This window comes from Cyprinodon tularosa, unplaced genomic scaffold (assembly GCF_016077235.1).
Source record: "Cyprinodon tularosa strain WSP-4 unplaced genomic scaffold, ASM1607723v1 ctg540, whole genome shotgun sequence".
NCBI lineage: Eukaryota > Metazoa > Chordata > Actinopteri > Cyprinodontiformes > Cyprinodontidae > Cyprinodon > Cyprinodon tularosa.
The window spans coordinates 161,058-179,383 of NW_024039275.1; the positions used below are offsets into that span (position 1 = coordinate 161,058).

General features: G+C 37.6%; 2 protein-coding genes across 2 annotated transcripts; one reads left to right on the forward strand and one right to left on the reverse strand.

The window, feature by feature from the left end:
* The first annotated feature begins 554 nt into the window (after positions 1 to 554).
* Positions 555 to 12,546, forward strand: cfap97 (cilia and flagella associated protein 97). The gene is made up of 5 exons (XM_038304761.1): positions 555 to 742; positions 2,718 to 3,436; positions 4,283 to 4,563; positions 11,186 to 11,339; positions 11,898 to 12,546. The coding sequence occupies exons 2-5, from the start codon at positions 2,743 to 2,745 to the stop codon at positions 12,005 to 12,007; spliced, it is 1,239 nt and encodes a 412-aa protein (XP_038160689.1). The 5' UTR covers positions 555 to 742; positions 2,718 to 2,742; the 3' UTR covers positions 12,008 to 12,546.
* Positions 12,547 to 13,127: 581 nt separating this feature from the next.
* slc25a4 (solute carrier family 25 member 4) lies at positions 13,128 to 15,245 on the reverse strand. The gene is made up of 4 exons (XM_038304762.1): positions 15,036 to 15,245; positions 13,994 to 14,480; positions 13,770 to 13,910; positions 13,128 to 13,687 (listed from the first exon to the last, which is right to left on the reverse strand). Exons 1-4 carry the CDS (start codon positions 15,144 to 15,146, stop codon positions 13,527 to 13,529), a joined length of 900 nt encoding a protein of 299 aa, XP_038160690.1. The 5' UTR covers positions 15,147 to 15,245; the 3' UTR covers positions 13,128 to 13,526.
* Between the last annotated feature and the right edge of the window lie 3,081 nt (positions 15,246 to 18,326).

Below are 18,326 nucleotides of genomic sequence, written 5' to 3' on the forward strand. Positions count from 1 at the left end.
TTGGAGAAAATGGTCAGTACTTTTTCTAAATTTGTTTATCAGGTATGAATATAGCATCATGGTAGACAGAAACATCTTGCACAGATTTTTAAAACGGGAAAAAATATCCTAGACAACATTTGTTCTTAACACAAATATAGCCTTATTGACCCATTATCTAAAAAGAAAAAACATTTAAATGATAACTACGGAGGAGGATTAGGGCCACTGAAAAAAAAAAAAGAGTTAACTGATTTAAAAATTTTATATATATATATATATATATATATATATATATATATATATATATATATATATATAAGTAAGAATTCTGACTTTAATCTCAGAATTCTGAATTTAATCCCACAATTCAGAATTTTCCCATATTATTCTGAAATAAAATGTAAAAATCATTACATTTTTTCTTTCTCTTCATTAGATATCTATTCTATTCTAACCATGCATAGAATATTTTAACAGCATTTTTCCTTTCAGTTTATCATTTTTTTTTTTTTTTTTTTTTTGCATTGGTTTTATTTTGAATTTCAAACCATAGTTCCGGTCACAGCGTAACCGTTACCAGGGAACGTCATCACGTAGCTACTAGCTGCGTCCTCTGTTTATGTGTCTTCGTGCCCTGTTGACTTTGTGTTTTCAGAAGCAAAAGGTGTTTGTTTTCTTAAAACCCAGGCCGTCTGCTTTCTCTACAGCTCAGACCTGAACACATGCGAGTCTCCATTGAAGAGGAAAAAACCCTGTTACGGTACAGCCCGTGTCCGGCTTAGCTTCAGTTATGTCTGCCAACCGTCGTGTGTTTCCCGGAGTTTAGATACCGACTTTTAGCATTTTTCTAATATAAATAACAAAATGTAATTGAATTATTCCACCCTGCTGTGACTATGATAACAACAGTTTAACGTCTGGAAACGCCAAGTGACGTGAGGTTAAAATGTGTGTGTTTTTAAGTTCTCTCAACTCTTCAAATCGTTTCTCTCAAAGCTGATTTTTCCCACAAATATCCCGAACCTGAAAGGCAGCAGTTTTTCAGCAAGATCCACAGAGCTCAATTCAGTAATACTTCTTTGTTTTTTAAAACTATTAAGAATTTTGTACTACAAGAAGATATAAGTACAATTTCCAAAGAACAATCTTCAGGGTTTTGAACAAAAATAGTAATAATAAATTAAAAAAATAACTGAATAAACGTAAAAATAGTAAACTGAAGACATAGAAGGATATAAGGGGATTACATAAATATTTTGAATTTTGAGCATAGAGATAAAGTTTTAACAGCCTTTTTTGTTATTGGAAGAGGATAATGTAGTTGCTTCCTTTAAGAAAGAAATACATGAGGGTTTAGTCATAGTAATTTTACATTTATGGATAACAAATTTGGCCAAGAGAAGCAACAGATTACATAAAAATAAATGGTCAGAGAGTTCTTTTTTTATTCTGTAAATCCAAATAAAACATCCTTAATTTAAAGCTCAAATTTTTTGTCGGAAATATTGTCCAGATTTTAGTGACAAATACCTTGCCATGGACGCCTGGTGTACTCGCAGCACCAAAACAGGTGAGAGACAGACTCAGAGTAACTGACACAGAAAGTGCAGGTGGTATCAATATCCTTTTTATATTTAATCAAAAATGACTTAACTGGTTAACAGCGATGATTCAGAAATATTTTACTGAGGTCAAAGGGATATAAAGGGATTTTTTTTTTTTTTAACAATCTGTTGTCGATGTTAATAGATGTATGCAGGAAGTATCTCCTGTTTTACAGCGAACCTGAAGAACTCTGGATACACTGGCCGTGTCTGATTTCATCTAATTGTTGCTGAATTAAATATATATATATATATATTTGTACTGTTAAACCCCACCAAAGGGTTTTTACAGTATGAACTCTTATCATAGGGAAGGGAAGGAGCTTCTGATTGACTGAAACACTTAAAGGGATGATGCTTGTCAAAATCTAGGACTGCAGCCTTCTGGAAAAAGAAGCTACAAGAAATTAACAAAAGGAAGAAGCTCTCTATTATAAAAACAATGGATGCACTGATACTTATACTGATATTATTATTGGACCAAATACAAGTGCCAAGTAGTTGTACTCGTACAAACAACTTGATACTCTGAACCGATACCACTTCTATAAGGTTGCCCGAGCTGCAGCTATCGAAACGCTCTTCCCTGTTGGAAAAAGCCCCCTATACTGCAGCTAAGCTGTACTGGATCCAAGGTAAAAGTCTGAATTTGTCAACTTAGCATTTGAAAAAAAAAATAAGATCAAACATTTTCTATTGGACAAAGGATAGCACTTGTATCGATACTTAGTACCGACAAGTTCTAAAATATCAGTGCTTGTACTGGATTAGAAGAAATCTGGTGTAGAAAAATTTAATGAAAACCAAAACACAAGTTCTTACAATAATATGTCATGTGAAGCAATAATGTCTTTTTGTTATTTTCCTGAGGTGATCTGTGTCTAAATGCTGCATATAGGCTTGATGGATACCTTGTAGCTCTTTAGCACCAGTGAGTGACCTCACAAGCTCCCTTTGCTGAAGGAACTATGATAGGAAGCATAAAAGCTTCTTTTCCTACCGCGTCTTTGTTGCCATCGCTACACGGACAGCACTTATCATGGCACCTGCTTTGGCTAAAGCGTGCTTACCAATTCCTCATGTTTTTCAAACCTGAATTTATTATTTATTTGTTCCTGTAATATCTTGCAGGTTCTGTCCATGAGAGAGGGCTGTTATGTTGAACCCTGATGAGCTAGAAGGTGAGGTGGATCACAGCTTTTTTGACAGTGATTGCCACGACGACAGCAATGTTGGACAGAAAACAATAGAGGAGGACTTGAAGGGGGAAAAGCAGAACCCAGGCACACATAACTGGGAACCTGCAAAACCTCCTGAACATCTTGCTGTTGAACTTTCCCCGGGGAATGAAAGAACAGGGACGCACTTGAGACAAGTGGAAATAAACAAGACGGGCCAGAAATCTGATGTATCATCTTACCCAAATGAAGCCAAACATGAAGGCTCAAATCCTCACTCTAAAAGACCCAGCGGGGCTTTTCTGGCTTTGCTGGCAAACATGCCAAACGCAGAGGAAAACCAGAGCGTAACAGAAACAGGCAAAGGTGCCTTAGCATTCACTGCCGAGTCAAGAAAGAAGAATCCAAAGTTTCTTAGAAAGAAATCCAAAAATGTAGCTTCTGTTTCAAAGGAGGCCAACATAGACTCTGAGAGTTGTTGCAGCACTCAGAGTGGTAATTCACACTCCAAACCTATCAAGTCTGTACGGCGTAAAGCTAGAGGCCCAGCTGAATCCCAGGATTTGCCCAACTGGAGTACAGATGAGTCAAGCTTGGTGTCAGAGGTGACCCCCCCCTTCTCTCCTGAACCTGGTTCACAAGAGGCAGACCTGAATACAGATGGGTATGAATGTGAGTAAGAGAGACTATTCCTTCTTTTTCTCTGATTTATTTTTAAGGCAGATGTACAAAATGGAGACATGGTTCAACAGCTGTCGGATTTCACATAAAAATGATACATACTTGGTTCTGTCAAGGTTAGTTTATCTCTTTACTTTGGAGGGAAGAGAAAACATCACTGTCTCAGAACCTTTAGATAGAAACAGATTTGGATCAACAGTCCCTGCAGCATGTGCTGCCACCACCGTGTTTGATGATGGGAATGGTGTTTTAGGTCTTATTTGAAACGACTGCCCTCTTGATCCTGTCTGCTTCTGGCTAAGTGCACACCAACATTGTCTGGCTTTTTTAAAACTCCTCCTCTAGATCGGTGAGATCAGTGAAGTGCACAAATAACTGTTTGCTTTATAAATGATTCAATTTACACATTTCAGCTTTTTTTCTCCCAAGAGTCTGAATACTTCAGTTATTATTTCAATAATTGTTCAACCACAGTTAATAGTTTCAGCCATTTTCTTTAGTCATTTTATTAAGAGGTATGTGAAATAAGCGGGCAAGTATAAATGCAATCCATTGTTTACAGATATCTGTTTATTAAAAAATAAGTAAAAAACAGGACGGATCTTATTTTCCACAAATCTGTTTAGACTTTTAATAAATTAAACTCTAAAATATTCAACTTTTTGTTGTACCATGACAAATGTAAAAATGGGCTGTGTGACTAAAGACTGCGCTTCTTGACATATTAGTTTAGTATTTTTGTTTTCCTTAATTATTGCCATTATTTTATATTTGAAGAATCCTTATTATTAAAGATGAAGGAACACCAGCTGGACTGATGCTCTTGCTCTCACTCAGGCTCATTTAGGTTGGAAAGTCAACTTGAGAAGAAGCTGGTGCTCCAAAGTCCAATAAGAAGGCCCGGGAAGAACTACACCTTTTCCAGAACCGAGGTCCAACGCATAGATCTTGAGAACCAACGACTTCTTCAGAGGATTTCAAATGCTTATTCAGGGATCAGATTGGAAAAAAAGGCAAGGAAGAAAATTAATGAGCCCAATATATCACCAGTGGTTTACCTTCCACACAGCGCGCTAAACCGGCAGCGTAAACAGCGCCGCATCGACGAGGAGAACCTGGTGAGTTGTTTAACATTGACTGTTTGGTACTTATTCCCCTCATTCCGCATTAATTGGATGGCTTAAATTTAAATTTTAGTAACTGACATTTTCTGTTTCCATTATTAACATCAAATTAAACTTGTGAAATATTTCACCAGATTGTTAAAAACGTTTTTGGTGGATGAGGAGGAGAACAAGATATTTGATAAAATAAAGCAAAAGGGGTTTCCTTGCATTTTCTCTTTTAAATACGAAGATCAGCATCAGACAAATAGCTTCCTTTGAATTCCTTAGATGCCTCATGCACTCCAGATGGTTGCAAGTGGTCCTAAATAAATGAACTGATACAATTGGAGGAGGTTAGCAAAGAGAAAGGGCTGTTGAGATCTTCAGAGAATACCATGAATGTGTGAGAGTGTCTGTAGCTGGGTCCTTAGCATCTTATTTACTCCAATTCTTTCAGACATTCCACCTGCGCCAAGCAAACAGGCTGTTAAATTTCCAGCTCTGCCAAACGTTATTTAGGGATTATAGATGGAGTAGACAGTCAAACAGAGACACTTTTCCTTCAGACATTAGCCCCATTAAGAGAAACATATACTCATTAAAAGCATCCATGGATATATAAATCACAATGATTGCAGTGAAAAGGACAATAGTAGACATAATCAGGGTTCCCGCGGGTCCTTAGAAAGTCTTAAAAGGCATTGAATTCTTCAAAATAAAACTAAGGAATTAATTGGTATTAAAATGTCTTTCATCAGTCTTTCGTAGGTCTTAATTTTTAAAACATCATAAATAGGATTATTTTTATTATGATTTATTTTTGTAATCTAAATAAAACTTTAAAATTTACCTTTTTTTTTTATTTAAAAACAATAATGGCTTGCCATTATTTGTTCCGTCGCGATAGCGGAACCGATAAAAACGGGGCTACGGCCGGGACATTTGGGAAATGCGCCATTTACCTTTTGTCTGGAAAATATGAGCAAGTGTAAATGTAACGAAAATTGGCTCCAGCCAAGAGTTTTCTCCATGGTTAAAACCAGTATCAGAGAACACACATTAGGCACAGTGTATTTTGTGCAAGAAGTGATTCAAGCTTGGAATGAAGGGAATTAAGGTAGTGGAGTCACATGCGAAGCGCGAAACACAAAGCATCAAAATCGAGTTACCGAGAAACAGCCGGTATTTCTCAGTTTTGTTTCACCCTTGTCTCTGCAACACCTCCACTTATCACCAAATCAAACATACTAAGAAAACGATACAAAGAAAAATAGCTGCAAAAAAGTCTTAGCACTGGTTATGTTGTGGCTTTAAAACTGATTTGTTTTGTTCCCTGCCAAAACAAAGTTTGTGAATTCAGTTAAATAATTGTTAAAATATATCTGTCATTTGTGTGTTTTTAGCTTTCTACCTGTATGGGAAACTTTTCAAAATTTGAAACATTAGTGCAGTGGTTTATGTTATAATAAACCTTTGGGTTAAGTTGGGTTAAGTTTTTCTTCTGTTTCTTGTGAATTTGGTCTTAGATTTTTATTTCAGGTGGCATTAAAAAGTCTTGAATTTAACTTGCCTTATGCTGTAGGAACCCTGATAATGAAAATAAAGTCTAAAGTAAAAAAAGTACCCAGTAATAATAATACATAATAAATTTAAAAAGTACAAAGGCAAATAAATTAATAAATAGAGGTGTCAAGGTTACAATGTGAATTTAGTTATAGGTCTCCATCAGTGTGCGAAATACCTGTGATTATTTGGGGGGGTCCCCATCTCCCGATTGTTGCGCAATACCGATCTAAATTTTCTCAATATGCAGTAGGCCTATAACATTTCAAAGTCAGCTTTAATGTCAATTCTTTACATTCACCAGACACACAAGGACTCAAGAGGATGTTTCTCATGCACCAACAGTGAAACAGATAAAGTGCACAGGCACAACAGATAAGATCAGTTCCTAATACTAAAATTTAAACATTCAGTTTCACAATAAAATATAAAATGTACAATAATATAAAATATGCAATACTTATGCTAGTGCAAAAAGGCAGATGGTAATGCCAGCAGAAAAATAAAAAAAATAATAACAATAATAACAATAATAATAATTATTATTATTATTATATAATTACTGTTACAAATACCATATAATATAGTATTTGTAACAGTAACAACAGTGCAAAAGAACAGTAAATAAATATAGTAAATAGTAGTGCAGGAGACAGTTTGTCTGGGGTGATTTTTTTTGGGGGGGGCTCAGCTTCCTGACAGCTTGGTGGATGAAGCTTTCTGTGAATCTGGTGCAGCGGGCAAGAGCCTGAACAGACAGTCAGTCTATGAAAACACACGCACGCAGAAAGACTGTCTGTCTGTCTGTCTCTTTGTCTGTCTCTCTCTTTCATGCACGTACATGTCCTGCTTTAATCCAGTTTCTGACAAATGAAACTGGGTTGAATTTGTCCAGAGGAGGTCCGTTGATGTCCACAAACAGGAGTGAAGACCTGCTGTCTTTGCGCAATCTGTTCCGCGTTGCCCGTGTTATTAACTGCGGAAAAGCACATGGCTAATTTGCATACGCGAGCAGGATTGGCTGGCTGCACTTGGCAAAAAACAGAACATATTTGTGAATAAATGTTTTGAATTTTAAATACTGGACATGTTGAGCTTAAAAACTGTCATAATCTTGGCGCTGATGGTTTGGTTTTTTCCTTTGCTCCTTTCTCCCCTGTCTAACTGGTTCTGCGGCTGATTATCGCCGATCATTTCAACCTGGTTCTTCCCCTATTTAGGTTGTGTGCTTGCCTCCCATCAGCGCCAGGTTATTCGTGTGTTTTTGTGAGACGTTACCTAGCAATCTTTAGTCTGTCTGTATTCCCGATTGTGACCAGTTTCTGCCCTGAGGATCTCGAGTTTTGCCTTGCCCCTGTCTGCTCTGTTTGTGGTATCTGGTTCTGGATTCTACCGGCTTCTGAACCTGGAACTGTCTTCTGACTTCGGCCTTGGATTTCCCTTCTGGACTGTTGCTGCTCGGCGTTGGCTGGCGCTCGCCCAGGAACTCTCTAGGAACGAGCTCCGCTCGCTCTCTAGGAACTCTGGGGGGCAAAGCCCGCTGCAACTGCGGTCAAACCCTCCGGGATTCTGATGTTCTCCGTGAACGAACTGAAATTTGAATCAGAGATCCGCCCCGCAGCAGACGAGCAGCCCTGCGCACCTGTTATTAAATAAACGCTTTGAACTTTACCACTGCCTGTCTCGCTGTTCGCTGTTCTGGGTCCAATATTCTGAGATCATTACAAAAACATTTAGTGACAAAAAAATATTTTATTTAAAAAATTTTTTTACACAATTTAAGACCCCCTTTAAATTTTGCTTTTGAGGCTTTTCAACAAACATTGTGTCTGTAAAACTGCGAATACGTCCTTCTTAAAAACTAATGAGCGTAAAGCCTCTTCCTGCTCACATTTCCACGAAAACCTCAAGCCTAATGCTTCCAAAACTGATTCCAAAGCTGAGTCAGAAATCGCCATCAGAGCCAGCGTTCCTTCACACATGACTATGCCAAGACAGGGCCACTGCAGACGGGCTGCGGTTAGCCCTGGCTGCCGTTAGCCTCAGAGCTCCACTGGTTGCCGCGGTCCTCTCAACTTTGGAAATTGTTTTTTTAATTCTGCATTAAATCGCTAAATGGACCATATAGTGACACTTTAAAGTATAATATTCTGGCCTCAAATGATCTTAAAATGTACTTTTATTGAACTACAGCAACAGAAAAGAGAACTTTTAACTTTCAATAGAGCGCTCCATTGAAAGCTGCTGCTGCCGCAGAGCATGCTACTGTTCAATAGTTGTTGCCATCTTCCTTGTGCTTTCTCCAGTGTCGCGCAGCTTTGTTGTCACACCCTCAAAACTCCACCCGCTTTTCATCCAAAAATTCAAAACACAGTCAGTTGGGGTCAGTTTACTAGGCTACCTTTTTGTTTCAAAGGTCTCAATCTTAAATTGTGGTCTTGATGTTGCTTTTTCCATAATCTAGACTTTTCTAATTCTATCTCTCCACTGTGTAAGAGGGAGGTTGTGGCCTTAACTGGGGACTGTATTATCCTGTTGTCTTTTCACATTTAGGGCCCTATAATTTCCGCGATCACGGAATCGGGGAACTGGCAAATGAATGCGGAATCTAGTGTAAACGCGGAATTTCTACAATTGAAATGAAATTCTGTTTTTGTGTGGGAGAAGAACGTACGTCGGAGGAAATGCACACCAGGGGACGCAAATCTGGTCGACACAACCCCTCCCGCTCCATCATTTCCGCTCACCATCCCCCATCAAAACATTGAAAAAATGGCGAAGCGGCTCTCCACAGCTCCACTTTCAGCGAAAAAGTTGAGAAACACGGCGCTAAGCCCTGAGTACAGAGCTGAGCAGTTCCCTCGATACTTTTACGTGTCAGGTGAACAATTGTTTTGCAAATTTTGTCAACATTCCATTGACTGGAAGCGCAGAAATTCATACATAAAACGTAAAAAGCGGAATTTTCAAAAATTAAAACCAAAACAAGCGGAATTTGGGAAAAAATTAAACGGAATTTGGGAAAATATAAAACGGATTTTATAGGGCCCTACACATGGGCGGCAACTTGTTTCCTGCCAGACTAGATTTGGGAAGGCCTTTGATTTGCAGCAGGTTTACTATGACAGCATTCTCTTAGTGTTTATTTTCTCATAGAGGCTGGTCATTGATTCCACTCAGAGTTAATCTCGGAGCCTTAGATGTAATTATTTTATGCCTCTCTGTGTTGATTCTCTCCTAAATTTATATTGTTGTCTTCAAATTTGATGGAATTTCAGTTTGATTTTATTTATAGAATCAGAATAGACGGCCTGATGCAGCTAAAAAATGTCTAAGCTTTCTGTTGTCTCGTGTTGATCATTAGTTATTGTGGCTTTAGCATTAAATAACAAAGCATGTTTTATTGTACTGAAAGGTTTATTCATTGTTTTATCTTAAAGTATTGCAGGTTAGTTTCCTATAACATGAAACCAATAGAAATGCTTCCTTTTAGAGGGTGAACCGGTTTCGTTTTTTGTTCTCTTTTTTTTTATTTTTTTTATCACAATTGTCAGCAATATCTAATGGTCAGACTGCAGCTTTCCCAACATCCGCATCACCTATTCTGTTGACTGATGACAAGGTTTGTTTGCATAGATCGTATTAGAGATTTTAATTAGTCTGTGCAGTATATACATTTTACACAGGCCTAACTTGCTGGATTCACATTCAAGTGTAATGTCGTTCTCTACAGTAACTAGTTTGTCAGCTCTGTGCTTCCGTAGTTCAAAGATGTCTGCCTCCATAAATGGGGACCCCTGAAAGCAGATACTGATGAACTATGACAGATGGCAGCAGGTGGCAGCTTGCAGCGGAGCTGCTGAGACACGTTATGAGACCTTTCAGACTGCAGATGTATCCAGTCCCTTCATATTTCATCTTTTAACTATAGTATTTAGCATTTAAATCAAATTAACATTATTGGCACTGCTACTGAATCTGTCTGGAAACAGAGAAATTAGTAGCTGGCAGCTAATGGTGTGCTGCGGTGATAATCCCCTTTATTTTTTTTGTTTAATGCTTTTATTCCATGTGTTGATTAAAGGTTATATTAGTTATTGATTAAAGATGACAAAGGTTGTCAATATAGGAGGAGTTTTAGTCATTTTTTGGACTAACTGTTCTCTCCAAACTCCATCTTGTGAGGAGTGCTCTTTGCCTCCTCTATTCTTAGAGAGGAGTAATTGAATCTGCCGTGTGATCAGTGTTTTCCCCTGAACATCACACATGTAACATTTATAAAGGACTAAAAATGCAACTGGTATATTAACTTTAAGGAGCTTCTGAAGAGATCAATATATTTTAAGGCCATTGAGTGAATAAAACTTATAAAACCATACAGTAATAATAATAAATCTCATTACTTATTACAGTTAAGGTGTATTTAATTGAAATAAATAAACCTTAAGAGAGAGAGAAAGAGTAAACTCTCGTGTGTGCAATATACTGGGACCCTGTGGTACTCAATTTGCGCATATTACATGTGTGGACTTTTTACTGTATATGCATTTTTCTACAGACAGTTTTTTTTTTTTTTTTTTTTTTAAAAGCTAATATTATTAAACAAGTTTGAGTCCAAATAATTTTTATACAGGGCAAATTATTCATCCTACCTTTTTATTTGTCAAATCTAATTTGATTTACGTATAATGAAAACAAACCAAACTATTCTCGCTTAACCATGTTGGAGCAAAATTAATGCTTTTTATTTGTGTGTATATATATATATATATATATATATATATATATATATATATATATATATATATATATATATATATATATGATAATGGTCAATAATTTGCCCAAATATGTTTTTTTTGGAGGAACTTTTAATGTAGATGTTAATGCTAGTAAACGTGAAATAGATAAAAAACTATAAAACCTCTTATTCCATATAGGTTAAACTAGAGGAGCTAAATGTATATTTAAAGACACCAACACCCTCGCTTTTTAGAATGTTTAGTGTAAATAATTAATGCCTATTTATTAGCAGGATGTTAGTGAATAAAGGTCTTGTTGTTTCTTACAGGCTCTTCTTAAGAAGCTAGAGTCCACCAAACCCTCACCTTGGCTTAGCCGAACCAAACTTCTGGCAGACCACCAGCGCCTGAAGGGATATGTGGGTGCTTCGTCATATCCTGCCTCTAGGATCTCTTGCAGTAGGACCAGAAATACATCCTCTGGTAAATTTCTTCATAGCTGATCATGATCAGTGTGTTTAACTATTTAATGACAACTTTTTCGCCCATAGAAAGAAATAAAGCATGTGGTGGACATTAAGTCTGCAGTTAATACTTTGTAGGTCCACTTTTTTGTTGCATGCGGTGCTCATGGGGATTGTTGATTTTAAATCAGAGAAAAGGAGGATCATCAGCAGTCTTCATAAAGTCAAGCTGCAGGTTTTATGATACATCTGAGCTGCTGCATCCAGATGGCTGCAGAGATTTAATTACCTCAAAGAGAGGACATTAAAGCCGTTTGGAGCAGCTGCAAGCTCTTACTGGGAATCACTTGTTCATTTATCAGTCACTTGTTTCATGCTAATTTTCCTACTGTTTCATAGCTTTTTAATTTTGATCATCTCTATCTTATTATAGTGCAAGAAATCATATCTCAATGAGGATTAAATACACTTTCTGAATCTTGCAGACTATATAACTCACTTGTAGAAATGTTTGTGCTGAAAACGATAACTGTTTATGTCTAAATGAGCTAAAAGGGTTCCTCTTTCTCTCTCCCAGCATTAAGGAGTTCCACGGCACTCAGCTCCAGGGCTGCTCACCCTAATTCCAGTTCAACATCTGCTCCCAGCTCAAGCAAACTGAGCTCAAGTCGTCCTGCCTGGTGTTAAAAACTCATCTAATAAAGAGCATCTTGGTTCTTTCAAAGCACATTACCTGCCATTTGATGTTGATTAATTTATATGCTGCAAAGCTTAGGACATTTTAGCTTTTATATTGTTTAATAAAGCTGCTCTATTGTTTGCTTTCTTTTTTTGTTCAGTTATGCTGCAGTTTATGCTTTGATATCAAAGCCATTTAAATTATTACCTTAGTTTAACCTTTAAATACAATCACTTTTGCAGCAGATATTTTGGCTTCAACATGTAAGTTGTCACTTCACTTTAATGTTGCTGCTGTTTAATATCTGAACGGAAAAAGGAGTGGATGTTGTTTACAGATGTGATGTTTTTTTGTTTGTTTTTTTATTCTACCAAATGATTGTTTGAAAGCCAATAAATATGTCACACATTTTTCTTTTTTCAGGCTGTAGTAAAAAGATGACATAAAGCTATAAGATGTATGGAGCATCACATAGCTGTTATGTTGTTTTTGGGATACAGCATCATCTGAAGGTTTTAATTCTGATAGAACATGAAAATTAGAAATATGTTGGTATGTTTTATTGTAATTGTATATGATCGAGCAAAAAAAGCCACTTTGAGAAGTCCTCTACCATGTTGTCCTTGGTTTCCATCATTAGGAACATCAAGAACAACATGACTGGTCAGGAATACAGTTAAGGGATAGTTTGTAAAGCAGTCCACCTGACACTGCATATTTCCTACATTCAAACACGAAGGTAGCGCAATCATGATGTGGGGATGCTCGTCTTGTTCAGCTAAGAAAGAAGACGTATAGTTTGTAGAAAGATAACCTAAAAAGATTTTCAGCTGTAGCTGAAACAATAGGTGGTTCTATAAAAGATTCAAAGAAGTGAGTGAGTGATCAATTGGTCAATTTTCTTAGTCTTCACATTAGCGACATAATGGTATATCAACAATTAAATAAGCTTGTAAATGTAATGTTGTATTTGTAAGGGCTGCTCTTTTTGGACCTTATTTTAATGTTATGTTGTTTTTTTTGTTTTTAACTAATTACGAGGTTCTATTAGTCAGGTTTACCCATTAACACAGCGATTAATGAAAGCCAAACATGTTAGCTAAAGCAATGATCGTCACGACAACAGAGTCTGGATTATAGACAGTCTTTATTCTTAATAAATTAATGTGTGAGGTGGAATACAAGGGTCAGAGTAGTCACAGCATATCATAGGGGCCTCCACTGCTCCTTTACTCTAACAGGAGAAGCATTTGGCCTGTATTATAGTCTGTCTCATCACATCATGTACACCAGCTGTTAAAACTAAAAGACATCCTTTTAGTATATGGTTGATGGTTTTTATATACACGTGCAATGAAGCGTAAACCCAGGTCAGGTACACCGATCCACTGCCCCCTCATAGCTGCTGCACAGAAGAGGTAGCCTACAAACCCAGATTCCTAATTCACCAGGTCGGTGTGACCATATCACAAAAAAAATAAGACTAATAAAGTGTAGGGGTTTCCTTGAGGGGTTGGGAGTGTCTTCTTAGACGGTGAACTTCTTGATCTCATCATAGAGCACCAGCACAAAGGCGCCACCCATGCCTCTGATCACATTGGACCATGCCCCCTTAAAGAAGGCCTTTCCTCCCTCATCTTTAAAGATCTTCTTCCAGCAGTCGATTGTGCCCTTGTACATGATATCAGCTGGGAGGAGATTTAAACATCGACATTAATATCTCGAATTGGTCATTGATTCAATAACTGCTGCAAGCAGGGAGAAACTCACCTCCTTTACGCCCGGACTGCATCATCATGCGACGTCTGACGGTGTCGAAGGGATAGGAAACCAGGCCTGCTGCAGCTGTAACAGTCTGAGCAATCATCCAGCTGACAAAGATGTGTGTGTTCTTGGGATCTGGCAGCATGCCTGTAGGAGGGAAGTTAAGGCATTACAAATGCACATATACAGCAGATGGAGGCATTTCACTGGTTGATGGTTGGTTTGTGCACCTTTTGCTGTGTCGAAGCATCCGAAATAAGCCGCTCTGTAGATGATGATGCCCTGCACCGATACATTGAAGCCCAGGTACAGACCCTTGAGGCCATCTGTTTTATATATCTTGGTAATGCAGTTACCCAGTCCGGTAAACTCCCTCTCTGCGGTACCCTTGCCGATGTCAGCAGCCAGCCTCGTCCTGGCGAAGTCGAGCGGATAGACGAAGCAAAGCGAAGTGGCCCCAGCAGCACCACCGGACGCCAGGTTTCCGGCGAAGTAACGCCAGAACTGTTTCTTCTGATCCACGCCACCGAGGAAGATCTTCTTGTACTTGTCTTTGAAAGCGAAGTTGAGGGCTTGGGTGGGGAAGTAACGGATGACGTTGGCCAGGTTGCCTCTCCAAAAGGACAGGAAGCCCTGTTCCTTCGGGATTCTAACAACACAGTCCATGATTCCTTTGTACTGCATTTCAGCTGTGATCTGTTTGCTGGCATGCTGCACCTAAATGAGAATAAACAAGAGGGGTTTACACCTGGTGTGTTTTCAGGAAAAAATCTTTATTTCAACCTTTTTATTCAACAGAGACACTGAATTTCCCTCAGCTCCCAGGGATTATCTACTTTAGTTTGCCCAGTAGTCTAAAAGGCAAATCCCAGTCACTTGAAACTTCCCTGCGTATTGGATTACATCTTTTAGGTTAATTTTAGCAATTCTTTTCCACGTCATATTACGAGCATGTGTTCAAAAAGTACATTCAATCTAAGTAAAAAATATTCAAATAACATCATGGACAAATAATGTAACTGTTTTATTCTGATCCAACACCATTATACCTTCCCACCATCCCTCAGACCTGTGCGTAAAAGGATCTCCACGTTGATCCAATCACGTGCCATGTGCCATTACGCACGAGATCATATGAACCATCATCGTGCATAATGGAACTTTTCATCTTTTAACGTGATTTCCACATGAATAGGTTGTCAGTAATGCACCAATTACACACACTTTATGCACAATTAACAGCGCAACTCACAGCTGGTCCAGTCTGGTTACCTGCAGCAGCAGTTTGACTCTCTCAATGGGAGCAACAGCTGTTTTGGAGATGGCAGCGGCGATGCCACCGGCCAAAAAGTCCTTCATAAAACTGACCACCGCGTCCGACATGGCTGGTTGTTTTCAGTCTCCCCTCTTCACTTAGCTGTTCCAAATCTCGACCCAAGCTCCTCAAGGGAAACCGTACACCCCACCAAGTGGACTGAGCACCCCCTTAGCTGTTTCTTATATATCAAGGTCGTTTATCGCGAGAAGTTTAAGTGATGGATTTGCAGTTTGTCGAACAGATGAACGAGGCTGGAAAAATATCCGAGGTTAAAGTTCAGGTCCTGCGCCATATTTCTGGATGGAAGTGGGGGTCGGCCTAAGCCGGGGACGTTTAAAGGACATTTGTGTTGGTGACAGATTATTACTATGATAAAATACGTTATATATGATGGTTGTTGACAATTCCTACATTGGTCTCCCCCTCATTAACAGAGGAATCTATCTATCTATCTATCTATCTATCTATCTATCTATCTATCTATCATCTATCTATCTATCTATCTATCTATCTATCTATCTATCTATCTATCTATCTATCTATCTATCTATCTATCTATCTATCTATCTATCTAACTAAAAGAGAAAATGTCATTAACAGGGCTGCCAACTTTTCACCAAACCTTGGGATGAGATTTTTAAATAATTTGGACATGCAGCCCAGGGTTAGATGAGGACTGGTGCAGCTATAGGTTGCAGGTTCTCAGAGGATTTAACTAAAACAAAGTGGCAAAATGTGGAATTTAACAATAAGTGGTCTGTAGTTATGTGGAACATTTTTTTCACAGTATACATTATTTTCTACATTCTGGTGATTTTTAGAGAATTGAAGTAAAGCAGAAAGGGTCCTACTAAAATACTTGCATCTTAAATATACCTTAAACTAAGATTTTCAAAACTCTGCTCATTAATTATTCTCTGCATTTCAAGTGAATTAAACAATGGGAAACTAATAAGCTATTACTAGATTACTGGCACTGATACAGGAACCAGTGCAATTGAATCCCATGCAAACTACACTGTGTATGAGTATTTGGTAATAGGCTAAGGATTAAAAAGCTTTATTCATTATGTTATTAGTTTTTCTTATAATTGACAAAACAGCTAAACAGTTCCGACCTTCTAGGAGGCTGTAGATTTTATAAAAACTCACAATGCCAGGAGACGGCACTTCTCTGGATGTTTCAGTTTGGAAGGTGTGATGGAAATTAAGTTTTTAAACATATTCAATGAACCAAAATAAAGATAAATGAATAGATAAGTAATAAAAAAAGAAGAACATCCCTGTGGTTTCTCCTCTACGAATCCAGGATAACTGAGCTGTTCTGCACATCCTCTCTGGATGTGGCTGGTCGTTTCTTGGGTGGCTGATCTTTTGAAAAATTAAATGCAATGATTATTTTTCTTTTTGTGGAGCTTCTATGGGTTTGAGAGGCAAATCTGAAAGCTTTAAGAATTAAAATATTAGTGTTTGTTTAATTACTCCTAGATTCCAAAGGGAGATTATCAAACTAGACTGAGCAATAATTATTTAACTTGCGAGCAAAACATGGACTAAAACTGGGACCAAAAAAGCACCAGGTAAAGAGAAAACACTCCATTTGACCTGACCCTACACCCAGACTTCACAGAATTTAAGCAAGCTGCTGTATTTTTTATTCATATTTTCCCAAGAACTTAAAATCTTCAATGATTTACAAAGAGAATTATCCTAGTCCAGATGAGATAAGATAAAAATTAAAATGACATACCTCGTAACAACTGTCTTTTTTCAATATCTGACACAGTGAATAGGTGGCATGTCCTCGTGTGTGAGCACTAAGGTTGTATAAAAACTCAGACTGTAATTTGATCACCATGGTATTTTTTATACATAAATAAGTGGAATGAAGTTGAGTTTTAATGTCTGTCATTTTTTAGTGTGAGAAATTGGGAATATGGAGTGAGAGTGTGTGAAGACACTGAGATGGGTGAGCCCTGCATTAGGAAAAGGAGGGGGAGGAGATCAGCTAATAACAGTTGACATTGGGCAGGCATAGATTTATGAGAGGTTGAAAGTCCAGAACACAAACACTATCAACACTACAAATACTACTAAGTGTTAATATGATCATGGATGTTTGAAAGTCTGAGTCTAACTGTTTTCCTTATTCCATGTATGAAGAAAAAAGAAGGGATGCCATTCACTGTCCAATAGATTCTCCATCTAGCAGAACATGTTCAGAGAGAATTGGAGAAATGTACAAAAGAATTAGGAAATAAAAAAAGAGTTTGATGCATCCCAAACTTGGCTCATCCCTCTGTTAAAGTTTCACATGATGAAGATTACATTTCTTTACCAATAAAAAAACTCCACACTTCACATGCCACCCCAAAGCAGACAGAAAATGTGCAGCATGCAATTTTAAGAATAAAACTGAAGGGGAAAAAAAGGGGGAGGAAAATCAAAACAGCATCCATCTTACCAATGTAACAAAAAGTGACCTACTAAAATAGGAACAGTACATCCTGTTTACACTAGTAGTGAAGCTGTTTGGCTTGGAACCAACCAAAAAGAGGTTAGTAAGGGAGGGAAATGGCTTTGATTTATGTATTTGATCATTTAGATGAGAATGATATTTTGCTTACAGAAAAAAGGAAGCAACTGTGAAAAAAGAGAAAAGACAAAAATGGATCCTAAATTCTAGATCATCACAAAGCTTTTAATGATCGAAACTATAAAATGTACGCAATTTCTTATACCGGCAAAAAAGGAGAAAGACAAAATAAAATAAATGTTGTAGTGTGGTGCTGTTTATTCTGTCACATGACACGCGTCATTTGTTCTGTAGCTCAACAGGTTTAGGAGTAATACAGGTAAAAATCAATAGTGCAAAAGAGAATGTCAGCCTGAGTCTAAGAGAAAAAAATACAATAGTTTGCAGAGTTGATCTAAATAATCTTTTAAGATTAAGGAGTGATTTTACCCTTTATATGATCATTTAGAAAAGGTGGCCAAATTGTACCTTGCTTTCCTGAATAAATGCTATAAACACAATTTTTATTTATTCAAGATAGCATTCAGAACACACAGTAGGACAATATATGTCAGTGATACAACATATGACTAAATAGTAATCTTTTTAATCGTAATTTAAAATTTGTTGTTCTATATCTAGTTGTAATTGTTCTGTTTCAGACTTAAAAAGTTCAGTTTAGGCAACTGGACGTGAAGTCTTGGCCTCTCATCCAAGAGGTTTCTTCATA

Coding starts and splice junctions, on each gene's coding strand:
- slc25a4 (XM_038304762.1), bottom strand. CDS start 15,146: ATGTCGGACGCGGTGGTCAGTTTTATGAAGGACTTTTTGGCCGGTGGC. Junction 14,481..15,035: donor GAGTCAAACTGCTGCTGCAG/GTAACCAGACTG, acceptor ATTCTCATTTAG/GTGCAGCATGCCAGCAAACA. Junction 13,688..13,769: donor GCAGTCCGGGCGTAAAGGAG/GTGAGTTTCTCC, acceptor ATCTCCTCCCAG/CTGATATCATGTACAAGGGC.
- cfap97 (XM_038304761.1), top strand. CDS start 2,743: ATGTTGAACCCTGATGAGCTAGAAGGTGAGGTGGATCACAGCTTTTTT. Junction 3,437..4,282: donor GAATACAGATGGGTATGAAT/GTGAGTAAGAGA, acceptor GCTCTCACTCAG/GCTCATTTAGGTTGGAAAGT. Junction 11,340..11,897: donor GACCAGAAATACATCCTCTG/GTAAATTTCTTC, acceptor TCTCTCTCCCAG/CATTAAGGAGTTCCACGGCA.